The sequence below is a fragment of the Diachasma alloeum genome, unplaced genomic scaffold, assembly GCF_001412515.2.
Source record: "Diachasma alloeum isolate Michigan unplaced genomic scaffold, Dall2.0 Dall_scaffold_00301, whole genome shotgun sequence".
NCBI lineage: Eukaryota > Metazoa > Arthropoda > Insecta > Hymenoptera > Braconidae > Diachasma > Diachasma alloeum.
In genome coordinates this window covers 790,436-809,893 of record NW_021680440.1, presented here as the reverse complement: position 1 = coordinate 809,893, position 19,458 = coordinate 790,436, and the positions used below count along the sequence as shown (strand labels likewise).

General features: G+C 41.1%; 1 protein-coding gene across 1 annotated transcript; it reads right to left on the bottom strand.

Annotated features, from left to right (window-relative positions):
- Window positions 1-263: 263 nt before the first annotated feature.
- Window positions 264-6,681, bottom strand: LOC107039564. The gene is made up of 2 exons (XM_015259251.1): window positions 6,119-6,681; window positions 264-1,059 (listed from the first exon to the last, which is right to left on the bottom strand). Exons 1-2 carry the CDS (start codon window positions 6,396-6,398, stop codon window positions 953-955), a joined length of 387 nt encoding a protein of 128 aa, XP_015114737.1. The 5' UTR covers window positions 6,399-6,681; the 3' UTR covers window positions 264-952.
- Between the last annotated feature and the right edge of the window lie 12,777 nt (window positions 6,682-19,458).

Sequence of the window (19,458 nt, the reverse complement as noted above, 5' to 3'; positions counted from 1 at the left end):
TCTCCGCCACCCCCACTATTCATCGAAAAACCAACGATATCAAGATCAATCACTCCCACCACCACTCAAATTTCTCACATTTGATTTATGGAACCAATTCATTCACCAGTACTTCCCCCGACGTCAGAGGACTGATAACGTCAGCACGACGTCCCATTGCTGACGCCATTCGATCCCAAAATCACTCGCACCAGCTCCACAACGTCGATAATAAAAGATAAATGCCAAGGAGTACCACAAAAAAAGTATCAAACACAAAACAATTCAAAGAAATCTCCTCAGTATTTTATTATATCGATTAAGCCTTAAACACAATTGACTAGAATTGATATAATCCTAGAGTCAGCTATACATAGTACTCACATTAACCCAATAAAAAGGAACAAGGTTTATGTGGACCTTCATAATTCATTATTGATATTGATCAATCAGTTAATTAGTCTTTGGAGGCGCTGCATCGTTGACTTCAATGAAGAATCAACCGTTTCAGGCTTCCGATGAACCTTTCGTGAGACGAAATCATGAAGGGATCCCACCCCATTATCGTATAACAAATAAATCAATCAGTAATCGAACAATAGTACATCTAATCTAATCACTTAATACTCATTCCGATCCGAACAAGAGGCTTCCACATCTCGTGAAGATCGAAACACTCCATTTGATCAGTTCGATGATAAAAGTCTCACGATAGTCCACCCAAACCTCCACTAATCATTCGAAAAAAGTTATGTACAAAAAAGCTAAAGACAAGCATACATAGCGTCTAAAATTAATACATCTAGCTTGATACAATGATTCGTTGAATGGGAGGAAAATAAATATACAGTTCGCTTCATCCGTAATAAATAGCCGAAAATCGTTAATCACTGCGATGAGTTAGATTCAAGAGAACCTAATAGCATCCATGACTTTCGTCTTGATCAATAATGTATCTCTCCTATTGCATGTCTCAATTCTGAGGCTTCTGAAGGTCTTGCGGTTTTTTCGACATGTCCGATGCTGACACTAAAGACTTCTTCGGGTTGACATCGCACATTTTCCTTGCTCTCCAGTAGTCTGTAACAAAGAAAAATGCGAATCATGAGTGAAATCATCCACAAACTGTTCAAAGCGATGTCTAAATCTAGCGAGAGTAATCAGATTAAAGTAAACTCTGCAAATCCTTCGGCTTCTGACAATAGTATTACGCGACATTGACCGGAACAGTAGGAAATTGCAACACAAGACGTAGAAAGGGAATTCGTTGGGAGCTAAAACGAAAAGAAATATGAAAGCAAGGACACAGATGGTTCTACCTCACCCCCACAGCAGTGGCGAGGGGCGCCCCTACCAAAAATACGAGATTTCCACAACAAAGGAGGGCACCACAAAAAAGTCTTGGAGGGGACTCTCGTTTGCTCCCTCGGTCCAAAGGAACACCCTTCTTTGGTCAGGTAGCACCTGAGCACTCCCTTTTTCCATTCTCTATTTTAGCTCTTTGTAGACACTACTCTTTTCTCTCTCCCTCTTGTCCTGCTTGTCACCTCATACGACCCTATTTCTGCTGAATGCCAAAAGACGTGCCACGTGACAGGTGAGATGGTGAAAACTTTCTGTTAAATGTGGATATCCCAGAATCAAGATTTTACTGAAGTAGTCAGGAGAAAGGTAAACAGGAAGAGATCTACATTTGGTGAATATTTTCGAACGGAAGAGGTTCACAAAAATTATCAAAAGTCCTTTGAAGTTTTGCTTATTACCCAATGGCTTAGTTTTACAGGTATTCGCAAAAGAATTTGTGAAATATATTTGAAGTTGCCCTTACTCTTCGCCACTTCGATGCCAAATTGCCCACTAAAAGAAGTAAGATTGTCAGCAAAGAAGAATTCTTTCAGAAAAGCTCTTTCTTTCTGAATTCTGAAGTTGTGGAACTGAAAAATAAGTGAAAAAGGTTGGAGCTACCTCTACCATATCCTTTTACCTCACCTCAGTTACATTCCAAGTCAATCCTTCAACGAATCCATTCCTGAAGTAGTCGCGAAGAAGGTCGTAAGAAAGCTATTCCCATTTGGCCAATTTCTTTGAAAGTAAGAGGTTTCGAGAAAATCACTAACAGTTCTTCGACATTTTCTCACAACCCACATCATCTTCACAGACATTCGCATAATAAATCGTAAAATATACCTTTGTTGCGCTCATTCCTCACCACTTCGCTACCAAATTTCCGAATACATATTCCTCTCCCCAGAATTCCCCACAACATCTGTTTAAAACCGATCCGGCACTTTCTGTCGTTTACCTGAGCGACTGCGTAGAAAAAAAAAATCCCCAAACCTGGCGTACACCTTGCTAGGATTCCTTTGTAATAATCTCCCTACCCTCCAACGACTGCCTCCTTCAAGGCCCAGAATAAAGACTCCAACCTCCACATCCCCTGGCATCAGCCAAGTTCAACGATCGAAATCCAATTTAATGACATCGAAAAGCACCATTACCTTCATCAGTTGCATTTTCCTCTAACGCTTGACGTCATCTGCCAAACAACATTGTAGACACGTAATGACCAAACGATAAAGAAGTGAAATACGTCTCGATGTACAAATGACAAAGTACCGAACAAAGAAGACCATTGTGCCACCCATAAAGATCAGCAGTTGATTTCAATGGGATCCACCATTCTCCCCGGAAAAATCAGGCGCAAACGACACAGCCATTTCCATCATAAGTCTCCCCTTCTCCATTCTGAGAGTTCAAGGAAGAAACTCTACTGGCTTTTCTCAGAGGTTCCCTTTTATTATTTTTTTTTTCAATTCCCCTCAGGACCTTCTCACGATACATCCTACCGAGAACGTTATGCATTTTACGACACTGCGGGCATTCAGGAACAAATGCAATCGCGTTGAAGGCATTTTAGACCAGGCGATGGAGAGAGTGAGGAAAAAATGGTGTAAAGAAGAAAGAAGAAGTTCTTCCGCAATGATTTGGACGCGGTCGACGACCGCTTGGGAAGGATCAGAAAAAACCGAGACGTCTGTTGCTATGTGTTCACAACAATGGAGACAGAATTGTTGGTGTAAAACCGGAACGGAATACCGTAATTTAGCGCCGACGATTATTTCTTCACTCGAATGTCATAATGGCTTTCGGCTGATGGGTTTTCTTCTCTTATTTATTTATTATATCGTGTCTAAGGAGTCTAGCTTGATGCCGAGATTTTGCGTCATCGAATTAGCGACGAGTTAATTCAAATGGAGGTATGAGAGCCAGACGGATAACGGCGTTAGTCGTCATGCCTGGCGTCACAATCCTTCGGATTTAAGCTCTATCAACAGCTTGGATCGTCGTTCGTGCCAAGATTGCGGGGGGAACTCCCTTCGTTTCGCCTAGATGTGTGTCTCTGCTTGGAAAAAAAGGGAACAGGTGGTGGCACGACCTTACCGAGGACTCCTCCGCAATACTGAGGGTATCGCGTGTTCAAACGATTTAAACGTGGGAAAAAGAGACTGGACGAGGGCCTTACGACGGTGCTAAACAGGTGTCGCGAAAGGACCCGCATTCGCTGAGTTCTGTCGCGCTCCGCTGACTACTCGCTTTCTTCCGGTCTAGGGTGGTGATAATCTAGCGTTGAGATTTCGATTTTTCCGAGATAGGATCGGGCTTCCTACTCTGTCTAGTTGGATTCGTTTTGCTATTAACTTGGGGTTTGGATTTTTTGGATTACGAGATCGGCTGCGCGTGCTACGCACGCGCGTTGTCATCTCCTCACGTAGTGGCGCTTCGATTTCAGTCTTACGCTTACGTTTATTCGAGATTTTTAGATATGTCGAGATCGATTTTCTTTTCTCTTTTTACGATGGGAATGATATCGACCTAGTTTGAGCTAAGGAGTAAGAATGTAGGTATTGTTGAGATTGCGATTGGTAAAATTGAATTAATCGATTAGGTTTTTAATTTTCGATTTATTTCGAAAATCGGTTGTCACACGATAACTAAAAAAATGTTCTGAATTGATTGAATGATGGCTTAAAAAATTTGTTTGGATGTTCTTTTGGCCGAGTTCAAAGAGGAAGGCGATATCAATAATCGTTATTTTGATTTGTTTTAAAAATTTTCATGAACTTCACTGAAAGTGAGCATTCTGATGGTTTCTTCAAATGTGATGATTCTTTAAACGAAATTCTTTGAAACTTCAATGAAACTATAACGTGATAAAAATTCCTAGTAAATGGGTAGCGGCTAGCGAGCAATTTGAGCCCAAATATTTTAGTACAAAGAGAATTTTAAAAAATTGATAACGAAAATAGATTTCCAGTTAATTCGATAATTACGTCATTACCAAGTTATTGGAGGAGGTGGGATAGTAAATTTTTTTGTAGACAGTTGAATTGTCTACAAGATTTCCGACATTTTCTCATAAAATGACTCATTAACGACATAATTTCACTCTTATCAGTTGTGCTCTCGTATCGGACTATTTGACATTTTTATCGCGCCGTAAAAATTCGGGAATTCCCTTCTCGAAAATCAGTGATTTAGCAAACTATTGTAGCGATCGCCATCTCCCCAATTCTCAGCCGTTATGCGCCCCATTTCCTGTCCCAAAGTGCTTCAAGATTGTTGGATAACACTTCAGAAATATAATAAAGAGTTTAAGGTTATTTTAGTTCTTTGTTGAGCCACTTGGCGGCCATTTTGTCAAGAACACTCAGGCTCTTGGATAAATAGGGCCCTCCTCGTATTTACCCGTGGCTATTCCCGATAAGGGCGAAGATCTTATCGTTAGCGAGGGTTGGAATTCTCACGACTCTGCACTCCAAAGTAATGACACTGTTTTGTTATTATTTCTAATAAGAGAACTCAATGATCACGTGATTGACGCGCCATTCGACAATTACACATTTTTTTTTCTCCGGAGAAACTTAAGTGACGTCGGGGTACATGGGCACTGAATAATGGGTCTGGGGAGGGGATTTGGTGAGTCAGAGAGGTCCTTCGGGCCCAGTACAGGCGATTTCGCTTGTGGACTTGGGCATGAGTCAGGAGTGACTGAACAGTGATTCACGCGTGCGAGTCCAGACTCGTTTGGGGGCATCCTCTCCACGAATTCTTCACATTTTCTAACTCTCGGGTACATCGAACGGTAATGTTCAATTTAAACGAGCACTATTTTAGAAAGAATTGTCGTTGGATTTTCCACGACAATTTGGATTTTCAAACCTATCGCGAAAATTAAGCAACAGATTTAAAATTCAGAAGAAAAGTTGCCCGAATTTTCACGTTTCTCAGTAATTTTTAGTGTCGTGGATTTTTCATTAAACTAATTTCAAGAGTAATTTTCTAACAGTGCACGTTTGGCACAAAAAAACCCTTTTTTTATAATTTATAACAAACGATTTATTGACACAAGTAAAATTTGCTTGAGAACTGCTGTTTTTCCCTCAGTGTCCATCCGGACAAGCTCTAAAAATACAATATTCGAATTCCTGTCCCCAAAATAATTTATCCTGCCACAAAAAATGGAAAATTTCGGAGCTGACGAGTACAATGCCTCCACTCGGCAGCAAAACCCCCGAAAAAAAAGTTGATCCATTGAAAATTCGTATTTCAACGTTGACCGGAGTAGAATAGCAAACGCTGCATTGTGGCGTAAAACTAGAAGCCAGCGGAGATGGAGGAGGCTGGTGGAATAATAAAAAGGGTCGAGTTTTAAGCCCCACTAGACAGAAAGAGAGAGAAATACCCGAAGAGAGAGACGAATAAAATGCTGGAACGGGTTTCGGCCACGCGCCCGATACGAGTCCTTTCTTTCTCTCTGAGGCCCCGGTAATTCACCAGTGGAGTGCCGACGGGCCGTTGTCGATCTAGTTTTCCCGCCAAAGTGACACAACGTGGAGACGCCGACGCCCGTGCGTCGCGGGCCTTTTCCCCATGCATCCCCCGCTCCAGAATTGCTTTCGATATCGAGCCAATTGATGATGTATTCGCGTCAAAAGCAATTTATCGTTAACAAGTGACAATTTCAGTCGAAAAAAAATTCCGGGGAAAAATACTCGTTGATTCAAGCGATCGATGGAGTTAATTGATCAACGATTTTTCGCATTTTTCATCGACGAAATTTTGCAAAATGATAACTTACCGTGAATGCTTGTTTGCCTGTTGTAAGGCGCACTCCTACTTTTCCTCGGCGATCTTCCCTCGCACTTTACAATCTGAAAATTCTCCTTATCCTCGTCACGTGGGTCGACTCCCCATCGGCTGATAAATTTACTTCTCTCCATGTCCAAAGCCTCTTGAAGCAATTCCACCGTGTCTTTGGGATTTGGCGGGCCGAATAGACACCGAGGCACACGCGACTGCATCCTTGCGGACAGCATATTACCCAAGTGCACCTCCCGGCGGATCGAAGCGGCCAGCATCTTACACCGTTTCGGAGTAATTTTGATGGTTTTCACAGAACTTGAGACGAAATGAAAAAAAAAACCGCTGACTGCGCGATTTTTCTCTCGGCGGAGAAAAATGGTTGAGGTTGCGCGCAATTAATCGATCGGATTAATTATGGAACTGGCGCGACACTTGGTTTAATCCACTGGGGGCGGGGGATTTACGCCGCTGTGATCGGTGGAATCGACTGTTCTCTGTGATGATCGACGAAATTATGTAATTGGAATGGATTCGGAAATTATTTGGTGTGTGCACGGTTGGGCGGTCCGACTGTTTCTGGTGTTTCGGAGCTGCGGCGGTTGCGCCGCAAGCACGCACCGACACCACGAGGTTAACCCCCACTACAGACGTGGAACAGCGTTCAAATTCTATTGGCGCGCGTCGAGGGTGCGCGTGAAATTGGCGGGATGTCCCAAGGCTTTGGCTATTGCTAACCGGCCAACGGATTATGGTAAGCGATTTTGAAAAGTCTCCAGGTATACGGTTGCCGGAGGGGGGTGGAGGGAGCGGAAAGGGGGGTGATGGAGAGGGCAAGGTTGTTGGGAGCTGAGGAGGATGGAGGGATGTGAGTGGGATTTTTTGGGGTTTTTTTCCTGGGGAGTGGAGGAAAATAAATGCAATAGGGGGGAGACGACTTCTCGCGGCAGGAAAAGTGGGGAATTCAATTTTTGTCGGAAATTTCTGGCACACTTATGGAAATTTTTTGCTATTTTTTTACATTTTTTACTCGAAGCTTTTTTCCATACGAATCAAAATGGCGACAATGAACATATTCAAACAATTAAATTGCCAATGACTATTGCCTAAATGCCTAACTTATTTGCAAAGAATACATATTCGGTTTCACCACATCAAAATACATAAAGTACCCAAGTTTCAAGACTTTACATCAATTTTATACCTTTTGGCCTCGGTGTATTGACTAACTCCGAGCTCTTTCTTCCCCGATGCATCATCGTTTCAATGTCGAATGCAACGGCTATAAAAGAGTGCTGAGGAAGGGAGATGCAGGGGCACGTGAAAATCGAAAGAAAAAGGAAGGCGAGGACACAAAGAAGGTGGACAAGGGAAAAAAAGCGGGCAGATCTCTCGTCGACACACGTGTCCCGGGGGAGGGGGGGGGGATGGGTGTGCATGGCTCGTGGAGAAATCGAGAGTCTTCTGAGACGGTTGTAAATGCGCGGTTGAACTGGGTTAGTTGTTCGGTTGAATGGAGGGGGTTGGGACGAGTCACGGGATGAATTTTTTGGCGCGCAATCGCGCTTCACATGTGCGCACGTGGATTTAATTCTCGTCGTGGGATGGGGATAGGGAAATTGCGGAGGTTTATCGGGACTTGGAATCTGGCGCTTTGGCTTCGTTCGTAAATTTCGAATTGAGTACATGATTTTTTTTGGAAGAATCGAAGTAACGAGAGTTATTTTGAATTTCGAATTTTGTGAAATGCCAGGCGTTGTTTTATCTCCTACTTGTTCATTTGGATTACGTTAGCAGAGAAATCGTTTTCTCGACATTGCGTTCTCATAAATGAATAATGGAAATTATTTGATCTCTTGCAAACCTCATTTATTCGCATTCAATGCATCTCTGAGAAGAAATTTTAATATCAATCTTGTTGGTGATTTTGAAAAATTACTTTTAGGGGAATTTTTTATTCATTATCTGTACATTGAGCGAAAAAATTAGCTGAAGTGAAACATTTACTCCAGAAGAAAATTTAATATCTTTTAGAAAATTTATCTTTTAGGGAAAGAATATTTTTTCCCCAAAAAAATTGTCCCCTCGAAATTATTTAGTTTTGCCAATAACACAGTTTTCGAAGAGAAAATTGCAGTTTCCTCTTGAAATTATCATTTGTTCCGTGGAAATTATGGGTGTTTATCGGACGAAGATATGAACTACTCAATAAACTCAATTATGATTGACGAACTACTCCAACATCTACGTTCACCAGTCATCAGCAAGGATTCACCCAAAATTTCCGGATTACCATTGCCATTATTTGATTCTTCAAGTCTGGTGAATTCTACGATAAACACAGCGCATACTGTGTTTACTCACTGTTGATTATCCTGGATTAGAAATTCCCAGAATGTCTAAATGAAAAAAAAATTGCGACTTTCGTATTTCAATCGGGCTCCCGTCTTTTTTTCGCTACTGTACCGGGGGGTAACTGATTATTTACACAACGAGAAAACAGAAAATCCTGCGGGGGTAATCACGATTGCTGTAATGAAGCGCGTTACGCCCACTGGTCACGCCGCACAATGCGGAGCTGCACACACCTGTCCTCTCGCCCGCATGATTTCGAATGTGGAAGATATTTTTTTTTTTCCAACGGTCGCAGCTACCCTCATTCAACCTTGGCACCGTGATACACAGAGTTGGCCACCCCCTGCCCCAGCCCCTATACCCTTTGAGGGGCAGTCAAGGATACCTAAAGTGGAGGAAATTCAAGATACAGCCAATTCCGTTGGGCATTCCCACTCGACGCGACATCGCCTTATCTCAATTCTGGATTTTATGGCTTTCAACGGCTCCAACTTTTTTTTGTTCAGTTAAGGATATCCAAGTGCTTTGACTATTTTTTCTCCAGTGAAATGCTTTTATACTTCTGTAATGGAACATCGGAGCTTTCATTTGAGCCCCATTTAACCCGAAATCACCGGAAATTTCGCAATGATTTTAGTATTTAACCTGTGCAGCTCTGAATTTAAATCTCGATGGCGAACCGTTAGAGAATATTTTGAAAATCTGAAAAAAAAATTAGTCGAAACTGACTTTGAGGCTGGATTCCCCTAACTCCTAAGTTAGCATATGCTTAATGAATAGAAATACATTGCTGAGCAAAAATGTTTCGCTTAGTTTTTAAAAGAAGATTTTTATCTTAATGGAAATGTCGGTAAATTCCTCGTAATGAGTGGTGTCTGTATTCAACAGTCACTTGACCGGAGTTTGAATTCCTGTTGCACCACCAATTTAGGATGTGTGTGAGACTAACTGTATGCCTGATTCCGCCCTCTCCCTCCCATTTTGCGGGAGCAACTGCGCATCAGACTGTAACTGGCGAAATTAACACGGAAACTGGACATCCGCTTCTCGATGAATGACACCCTCTTCTCTGCTGCCGGTCAATTTTTTCGACATTCAATCAATTAATTTGTATCATTAAAATATCGTAAACGGTTCATTCAAACTACTATGAACTGAAGTCTATTTAAACTACTATGAATTGAATTCACACTCAGAACATTGGGAATTGAAATCCGGTTATATTCGATTTTCTAAGAATTTCTAGCGGCGTAAACGATTGAATTTTCGCTTTTTCAGGGTACAAATTACTCCCCCCAGTAACGAAAAAATTCCCCCAAGTGAATGTTGAAAATGAGAAATGACAATTGTTACTCGTACTGCATTTACCCAGTGAGGATTCCCCAGAGATTTCTCAAGGAACATAACATTTTACATTTTAACGAGTTGCCCCAAGGCAGTGCAATGTTAAGGAATCTCCCCATTGCCCATAATTATCCCGGATTTTCTCCAGCGCTTGCCAAACGGGGAATCCATGCACACTGGCATTCTGACATTAACTTAATGACTCCTGTCCAACTCTATTCATCATCTCGTGTATTTTAAAATCACCGGGTGGAATGAAAAATGCATTGAAAAGTGCTGAATTATGTTTTCCAGAGGAATCCCTTCGAGCTGCTCGTGTTCGGGACGAGAAATGTCGTATTCACAGTGTCGTGAATAAAGGGGGGAGTAATTAGAATGGATGTTGAACAGGGGACTGGGCTGAAAATTCCGATTCCTTCCACCCACGGTTTATGCCCGAGAAAGGTCATGGATGGCTTCAACCAGTCTCCCGAGGACTGGGCTATCTCATTCCTCGAAAATTATTCACAATTTTCTGCCTTTCGGTCTCCATACACATAGACTACGATTTTTTTCCGAATAGGAACTTTGTAATCGTTCATATTCAAGTTTTGGATGTGTGTATCGATCGTTATTAATTAAAATTTAATTCGTCCATTAGTTTTTTTAATTTTCAAATTTTTTCTGAAAGATAAAAATTCGGAAATTGAATTCAATTAATAATGGAAGCTTTGTAATCGTTCAAATTCAGGTTTTGGATGTGTGTATTGATCGTCATTAATTAAAATTTAATTCACCGATTAGTTTTTTCAATTTTCAAATTTTTTCTAAAAGTTAAAAATTCGAAAATTGAATTCACTTAATCAGTGAATTCAATTTAAAATAAATCCTCATAGATATTCCATTTGGAAGCCAATTGCCAATTTATTGGCAAAAATTTATTGGCTATGTTGTAACGAGAGCAATTTCCCTCTTGTTTTTCTTCAATCCCATTCCTTCAAAAGATATTCGCGAAATATTAGAAATTCCTCAATTACCCCCCACCGTAATTAATCAACAATGCTCGCTTGAAATGCAACTGGCAAATTCCCTCTCCATGTAAATAAACATCTCCACACAGACAAAACCCATTAAAATCAACATACTCCGCGTCACCGATACCATCAGAAGGAAAGAGCGAATTTCCTCCCCTTCCTCACGGAGTTAATCCTCAGCTCTAAAAAATATCGTGCTAATCATGATGTTTTATTCCACGCAATGACTCCGTTCTCACGTATTCTGATACACGCCGAGAATTCTCATATTCTCAAGGAGAATACACCCGGAGAAATGACACATTTGAATGAAATAAACTGACTGGGACAGAATGAAATTCTGACCCTTGTGCCCCCTATTCTGACCATCATGACCCTTATACCGACCCTCATGACCCTTATTTCTACTCGTGACTCTTATTCTAACCTTTATGTCCCTTACTCTGACCCTTGTGCCCCCTATTCTGACCATCGTGACCCTTATACCAACCCTCATAACCCTTATTTCGACTCGTGACTCTTATTCTAACCTTTATGGCCCTTATTCTGAGCCTTGTGCCCCCTATTCTGACCATCGTGACCCTTATACCGACCCTCATGACCCTTATGTCGACTCGTGACTCTTATTCTAACCTTTATGACCCTTATTTCGACCCTTGTGACCCTTAATTTGCGAACCTTAATTTCAACTACCAAATTTTTATCACCTGAAGTTGATTTGGATTTTTTTAATACAGTGAGAAACTATTTACGCGATGGGAGTAAAAATGCGAATAAAATAAAATTAAAGTTTGCGTATCCTCATTCAGCTCTTCATTCATCTCCTCCGGTTTATTTCATGCTCATGCCTTCCGCTTTAGTTACCACCTCTTCCCCTCCCCAGGAACTCCCATTTTTTCCGTAAAATTGTAAATTGAGGGACTAAAATGATCTAAACATGAAAGAAACGTTATCATTAGGGATTGTTTGAGTTGATTTTTAAAGACAAAACCGGATGCGCCTACAGGCGATTCTGAAATTGACCGTTGGCAAACGAGAGTGGTATTCTATACCTACACCCAGAGGAAGTCGATGCACTTCAGAGTGAATCCTACCAACATTGAACACACCCATTTCCTGGCGTGACGGATAAATGCACATTTTTTTTTACAACTATAATACGTAAATGTGCACTCAGCGTGCGCTTTGGTGGTCGCCTGAGCTTTTTACAAGTGTTGCCATTTTTCCCTGGCCATCTCTTGTCGGTGAACAATCCCGGAAGTGATGTTTATCCCACTGGTGATCATTGTGGCTTGCAGTTTTGTCAGAAAGGGAATATTGATGGATACAAAAAGCCGACACTCGAGAGTCCTGTCACGTTCTTCCGGAGATGGATGCGATATATTTAAAAACGTGTTCATTGATATCGGGGAGATATTTTTTGAGTGGGAATTCATGTGTTTTTATTTTTATAAACATGATTATGACTTGTATTAATTTTTTTTCATTCACTTTACTGCTCGTAGGGATTATTATTTGTTCAGGTATCGATGGGAAAAAGAGGAGACAGTTTGTTTTAGGAAAATGGCGGGGAAGTAAGGGACAAGGAAAAAATGGCAATTGGGAAAAATGTCTGGGAAAAAATATCGGGGAAAAAGTGTCGGGAAAGAAAAGTCGTGGAACCTTCTCTGAACTCCTTCCCCTCAAGGATATCTGTCCAACGATCTTGATTTCTCTCTCATCACTCCTCCACCGATTGAAAATCGCTGACAACAGGAATATTTAAAGGAGAGAAATCTCGATGCATCACCCCACAACATTATTAACAACGGAAATTATCGCCAGCTGACTGGCTGACGCTGCAGATTGAAGGGTTCAATACAACCATATTCGAATAACTGTTTTGGAAATCGTAGGAGGGACCGCCCGAGAGGAAAAGAAATCGAGAAATATTGAAACTCTACCCTTTTAGGCCCCAGCACCTGGCTGTCTACACAGGGCACTTCAGATCTTCCGTTAGCCCTCGATCGCCAGAGATATGGTATCATGGAAAAACGCCGAACAATTCTCTCACAAAAAATTCGAAATCGACACTACGAGAACAAAAATAAATATTTTCTCAAAAATATACTTTCTAAAAAAAGCACGGGTAATCTCTCGAATTGAAAATGAGAACTCGAACATGACGGTGTGTTTTCATTTTTATTTTCGGGAGTGCGAGGGAGGGAGGAGAATAAAGAGACAACCCTTTTCGGTTTCTGACCGTGAGGTCCAGGTGACGTGTGACAATCATCAACCCTTCGATTTTCTTCGGGGGATTCGAGGGTTTCTTATTCACAAAATTCGTGGCAACGGTTCACTGGAGGGTTGCAAAATTTTTGAAAACAGGAAAGGGGTTTGGGATGTTGATAGGCAGATGTGTTTTTAATTCAGAACTTTCAGAGTATCAACAAACATTGAATTTCAGATATTCACACTCTAAAGTGTGTTCTAGAAGGAACTGAATTGTAATTATGATTAAAATCTTATTTCAGTGAGCATGGGAAATAGAGCATGAGCGAATCATTGATTGTAATATGAAAATTGAACAGGTGATAAATTGGGATATATGATTCTCATCGGGCGTTTTGCTTTTTGCAATGAAAAAGGGCATAATGATAGGGCATCAACGCCGAAAATTTCATCAAAAAAATTTTCAACACTGTACAGTTCTCACATTCCCATTCCCGGAGCAGTTCCAATTGAGAGCTTTTTCCCACTGCTTCCGCCATCTCTCTCAAAACAATTTTTCCCCATATTCACCATTTCACCTCTCACTTTTACATCCTAAAATTATAACCCCGGCTCCCAAGTTACTTGACGTCTTCATTATAACCCGAAAATTTCCAAACCCCACTGAGAAAAAACTCCCATGAATTATCGACGTGTCCACAAAGCCCTCTAAAAACAAAACCGAAAGCATTGACGTACTGACAGACCAGCGGTTACCGAGTTCTCGAGGCCCCAAGGTTCAACAATGTTTTTACGACAGTGAATAAGCTTGTCCAATTACCCCATAACAACTCGAGGCGGTTTGAATACTTAAATGCTCAAAAAAAAATTCGCCTCAGTCCTCCATAAAAAGTGCGCGCTCAGCCCAAGGAACTTTTATCTCCACCTCGCCTTTTTAGTGGAGCTCTTGACATAACAGTTTGAAGCATTTATCCGAGTCATCCCTTTTCATCCACATCTTTGTCTTCATCTTCATCCGAAGAGAACCTCGGCAATTCACAGGGCAAAAAAGGTTTTAGCGTTCAGCAAAAATTTCCAATTTTCAGAATATCAACGACTAGTCGAAAATTATATCGCAATATCTCGAAACTGCCTGATTGTCAATCCTCAATTCTGATTGATCAATGAGTCACGTGAAGTGGTCGCTGAAAAAAATTCCCGGTATTTTCAAATTCTTCAAATGCCAAAAAAAAATTCTGCGTCATATTTTTCAATTTTTCATGTGTGAAGTTTATCTTTATATCAAAACATATCTAAATTTCCCAATTGTTGATCATGAGAAAAGAAACAGTATTTCTAAATTTTTTTAACATAGTATTTTAATTTTTTCATATTTATCATACGCAAAAATGATCAATTCTTGCTTCTCAGATTTTCATCCATAAATTCTAAACTCTACAAAACTCATGAAAATTCTTCGCTTGCCCAAATAATTCGAGAAATTTTTTGAGTTCTCTAGAAAATCAATTCATAGCCCTCCCCTAATTTTTCAACAATTACACATTTTAATCAGATTATTTAAAAAAATTAAAAAAAAATTAATCAAAGATTAAAAATCATTCATTGATGTTTCACTCTTCATTCTCTTAATTCTCTTCAAGTCACTGAATGAATCAAAACCATTATTGCTATCACCTTCATCTTTGAACTCAGTCGAAAGGACATCCAAACAATATTTCAAGCCACCATTCAATCAATTCAGAACATTTTTTTAGTTATCGTGTTTTCCCCGTGAGTAAACCAGAAACTTTTCTCTCTGCAGTCTCGAAATTCTAGATATGAGAGTGGAAAAATTTAAAGACCGTTGGGAACAGTTTGCCAGTGTACTTTTAAAGGTCCCTTTTTTCAGCACCAGCTGTTCCCTTCCTCCCACTCTCTTCCCACCGCGTCGTCTCCTTCCTTCAGCGATCCTGTTGCTATCTCCGCTGGCTATCGCAGGAACCACATAAGAGCAATCCGGTGGATAGAGTGAGATAATAAGATTTTCGGGGGCTGGTGAGAATTCTTGTTTGCTGGTGGACGTGTAGAATACAGAGCCACCTCACTCACCAGAGCAGCTGGATTGTGAAGGATCTCGTAAAATACATGGGTCACGCCTTGCACTCCGTCTTTACCGCAGATACTCCGGTGGTATCGGTCTCGTGGGGGTGTGGGGGAATAGGATATATCGATTATTCGTTTCGCTTCTGACCGGGAATTGCCAGATGCGAGGTGATTAAATTTTATGATGAGAATTGCTGAATCATTTTTGGGTGATCTAGGGTAGTTTCGATTGGGGGCTTGTTCCTAGGGGATAGATCGTGTCGTAAATGTTCGTTCTGAAGAGTAAACTGATAGAAAAACTCCGAAATTGGGGAAACCTGCGCACGGAGAGAACAATTCAATAAAAATTACCAGAAAAAAAAATGTAAAAATTACGTTTCGAAACGTAATTCGCGAGCGAAGTAAAATTCAATAAAAAGTGTGAGTCAGAACTGAAATTGTACGAATCGCCACGTAAATTCTACGATTTGTTCTGTAAAAATTAACCAGCCGTATGATGACTCACCGCTGTGGGGACAACAAGTATCGTTCCATAATTTTTCCTCAACGATTGGGAAACTTTACGGAACGTAGAAATAACTCATCAGCTTCATAAAAATTGTTGAACGTTCAAGAATTTTTGATTTTCGAGGCATAATAAGTCGCCAAGTTTCTGTAAGATTTTATTTCTTCTTGAGAACTTGATGAGAATATTTTCTTTCATCAAGTTAACCTTCTTTGTCAGAAGTGGTTTCTTCTCTCAGTGTATTTTTTCCCGAACGAGCCTTGCAATTCGGCAACCGTTAGGGAATTCCCAACATCGCGTCAACTCTTGTCTCGCGGAATAAATTGTCGAGTGGCATTTGGATGATGTCTTCCGGGATAAATAGCCAGATGCCAGTAATTAGAGATCAGTGTGTGGTGAGCGTGTACACTAGGGTCCCTTCCGCTCTTCAGCACACTTGGCAACCCCCGCAGGATCTCGAATTACCTCGTACCATGCTGAAGGAGGAAGTCGATCCTCCCCCTGAAATCTATGCGAGAGTCACCGTCGTTTAAATACCCGCGTCCCATCAGCAGTTCAATAACCTTCGAATATACAGGGGAAAATTCACTGCACGATTTTCTAATATGCAGCTGCATGGAATGTAGTGAAGGAAAATATTTAATTGTGAGGAATGTGTTTCATGACAGTGAATTCTACTGAGGGGGAATAAAATCGTAAAATTTTAGATTTTTCCCAACACTCAATGAAATTCCAAATTTTCAAAAAGACGGAAAAAGAGAAATACTAAACTGACTTGAATTTTTCATTAAGACATCTACATTTAGTTCCAAAATAGACTGAATTATCGATTGATCGGGAAACTCCTTTTCCCGCGCCCAATTCAATTTGCGCGGGAATTTCTGTGTCTCGAGGCTGTGTAACGGCCGTTTGGTCTTCTCGAAAGTGGCAGGTGCTAGCCGGCCAGACTTCATTAAACGCAATCCCATCTGCGTCCTCGTGTTTCCAAGACGCTGGCTCGTGGTTGGCATTCCTCTGGAGAGAGAAGAGAAGGACGTTGGAAAGACGTTGGCCCAGAAGAAAGGACTGAGAAGACAACGCACGTGCACACACCATTGATAACCGCTTCACCTCAAATCATAAAACTTGTCAGTGACTTGGTTTCAAGTTTGAACAGAACTGAAAACTTTTTACGACTTTGCCAGAAGATACGCCTAGAAATCCTCTTCTCGTTTTCTCCGTGAGGAGTGGAAAAAAAGTTGGAAGAAAACCTTTTTTTATATGTTCCGGTGCTCTTTGTGCGCCGAGAAACGGAAGAATTCTGAGCGCGTGTGTGCGGTTCCTTTGAGATGCCGACAGTAGTCGAGACACGGAGATCTACCGAGGCAAGAGGAAAACAGGGAACAAGGGATATCCCCGGGATCGTCGTGAATGGTTTCTTGGAAATAGGAGGTTGTCGCGTGGCCAAACTCTGGAACGCGTGCTCATTCGTTTATAGTTTACCATGAAACTCGAAAAAAGTGTTGCAGATGAAGAAAAACTTTAGTAAAAAAATGAGCGAAAGGAAAATCTTGATGAAATGAAGGGGAAAATTGGAATGAAAAGTTGAAGAACGAAAGAAAAAGTCCGAGGTTATAAATTTTTTGATTCATCGGGGAAAGTGTTGCCAGGACAATATGAAGTGATATTCAATTCTACCATTCATCTAGACTAAAGGACGCAATAGTATCCTTTGAACCTAATCTATGCTTTTTTAATGTAACATAGACTAGGTCAAATTTGGTTAAGCTTGTCTGAGGGTTTCGGAACCCCTGATCACCTTTCATGATATTGATTAAGCGATGTTGGTATGTGACAGCAATTTCAATCGATGATTTACCTGGACCAAACGGTGCCATTCGAATCTTTTTGGACTTGACCTATACTTCTAGACGTTACTTAGACTTGACCTAATTGGACAAGCTTGTCTTATGAACTTGGCTATTATACTTTTCCTTCAATGTTTATGAAGAAAAATAACAGAATGAACGAAGAATTTCAAGGTTTTTAAGTTCCTGATCTGTGTGCAAAGGTACAGCAATGACAAGCAGGAGTTGTTCTTCATATCTTCAAGTTTCAGAATCCCTGAAATCTTTCTATGATATTGATCATAGACGTGGGTCTGTCACAGCAATCTGGGCCGATGATTTCCAGGCCGAACGATGCCATTCGAATCTTTTTGGACATGGCTGATACCTCTTTGACGCTGGATAAGCTTGTCATGAGATGTCTCTTCTTTAATCTTGATGAAGAACCAACAAAACGATAAAATGACAGAATGATATCGTCTGTTTGGAAATAATTGAATCCGTTAGACATGCTTAGATACTTCTTGACAGCACTCAGCCTGACCAAATTCGAGCAAAATTCTCCAAATGGTCTATTCTTTTTCAAACGATCATGATTCATCTCGGTGCCTTCTTCCCAAAGGTTCCGAATCTTTCACTTTCTTCTGCCGTCAGAATCAGGTTTTATGCGCAGGGCAATCCCTCATTCCTCTCAACCCACAGTACAGATTCTACACCGAATTAATGAGGTTGAGGGTGTACTGAAGAAATTTCACGCAGTTTAAGACCTGCTGTGCTGGCTCACAATGCACAACGCACACTTGCTCACCCTCCTTACAAATTTCGTCCACCTTTCCCATGGGCCTTGTGGATCCATTGCCCATCACACACGCACACACCTCTTGCGAGACAAGTTTTGTTTACACCCTTGGAAAAAGTCAGTAGAATCCCGGAGGGAGAGGGACACAGGGAAGGTACGAGATGTGGCTTTTAAAATTTAAAGGGATCCGGGGGTTGGGGAGCCACAGGCTCATGGGGCCAACAGCTGACGAGCACCTTCGAGACAAAAGGCCCTTCAGGTAGGGAAAACTATTAGGCTCAAGGTAAATGTGTGGGTCGGGTCTTCTGATGGCGAGGGGGGAGGTGTGGGAAAAAGGCTCCCTGGGAGATGATTGAGGGACGGAAAAACACGCGAAACGACTAGTTTTCCCGCCGATTTTTTCCTTATGGTGTGTTTTCGTCAACTTTCGTCGCGTGGGGATTATTAAAAATAATTCATTGCATTTTCACTTTTATGAACAAAAAACAGTTTCTTTACTTTTTTTCATATTTTGTTAGTGGAAAATTAGCTAATTCCTGGAATGTTCAATGAAATTCCCCTTTTCGGGTTCAGGCGACGTGGAATGTTATCGAAAAATGTGAAAATCCTGGAAATTATGATTCTGAATTCTCAATCTATACAGAAAATTCAATTCAATGATTTAAATCGACTTGGCAATCATAATATTATGTTTAAAAATCACCTCACTATTTTCACGGATAATTAGATTTCCTGCAAAAGAAAATTTCCCACATTTTCTCATAAATCCACTGTTGGAAGGTTTTCAATGTAATTTCTGGAAAACTTCCATATTCATCTCCCGTTCTCGCAAACTTGAGTAAATATATTCCCTGTAATTTGCAGCAAACTCCAGGTACTTCACAGCAGGATGCGGACCCCCTCAAGCCCCAGAAGGAAGTACAAGATGACACTGACGTGCGGTTAACACTCTTGGACACAGCTGAGGGGCTGAGAACCGGGCAGGTAAGTCGAATTGCACGAAAATTATACTAACCCCTGCGAGACCTGTTTTTCCCGCCATCGAAATGAGCCCACGTGTCCGGAGGGGCTTTATGGCGCCAAAATTCCGAGCTCCGACAGACCCATGTGAACCACTGACTTCGGGCATTTAAAAGTGCCCCTCGAGGAGGATGAGTATACCTGAGTTTTACATACTTCGGGTCAAGAAATGGGGGGGGGGGG

Coding starts and splice junctions, on each gene's coding strand:
- LOC107039564 (XM_015259251.1), bottom strand. CDS start 6,398: ATGCTGGCCGCTTCGATCCGCCGGGAGGTGCACTTGGGTAATATGCTG. Junction 1,060..6,118: donor CAGGCAAACAAGCATTCACG/GTAAGTTATCAT, acceptor TCTTTGTTACAG/ACTACTGGAGAGCAAGGAAA.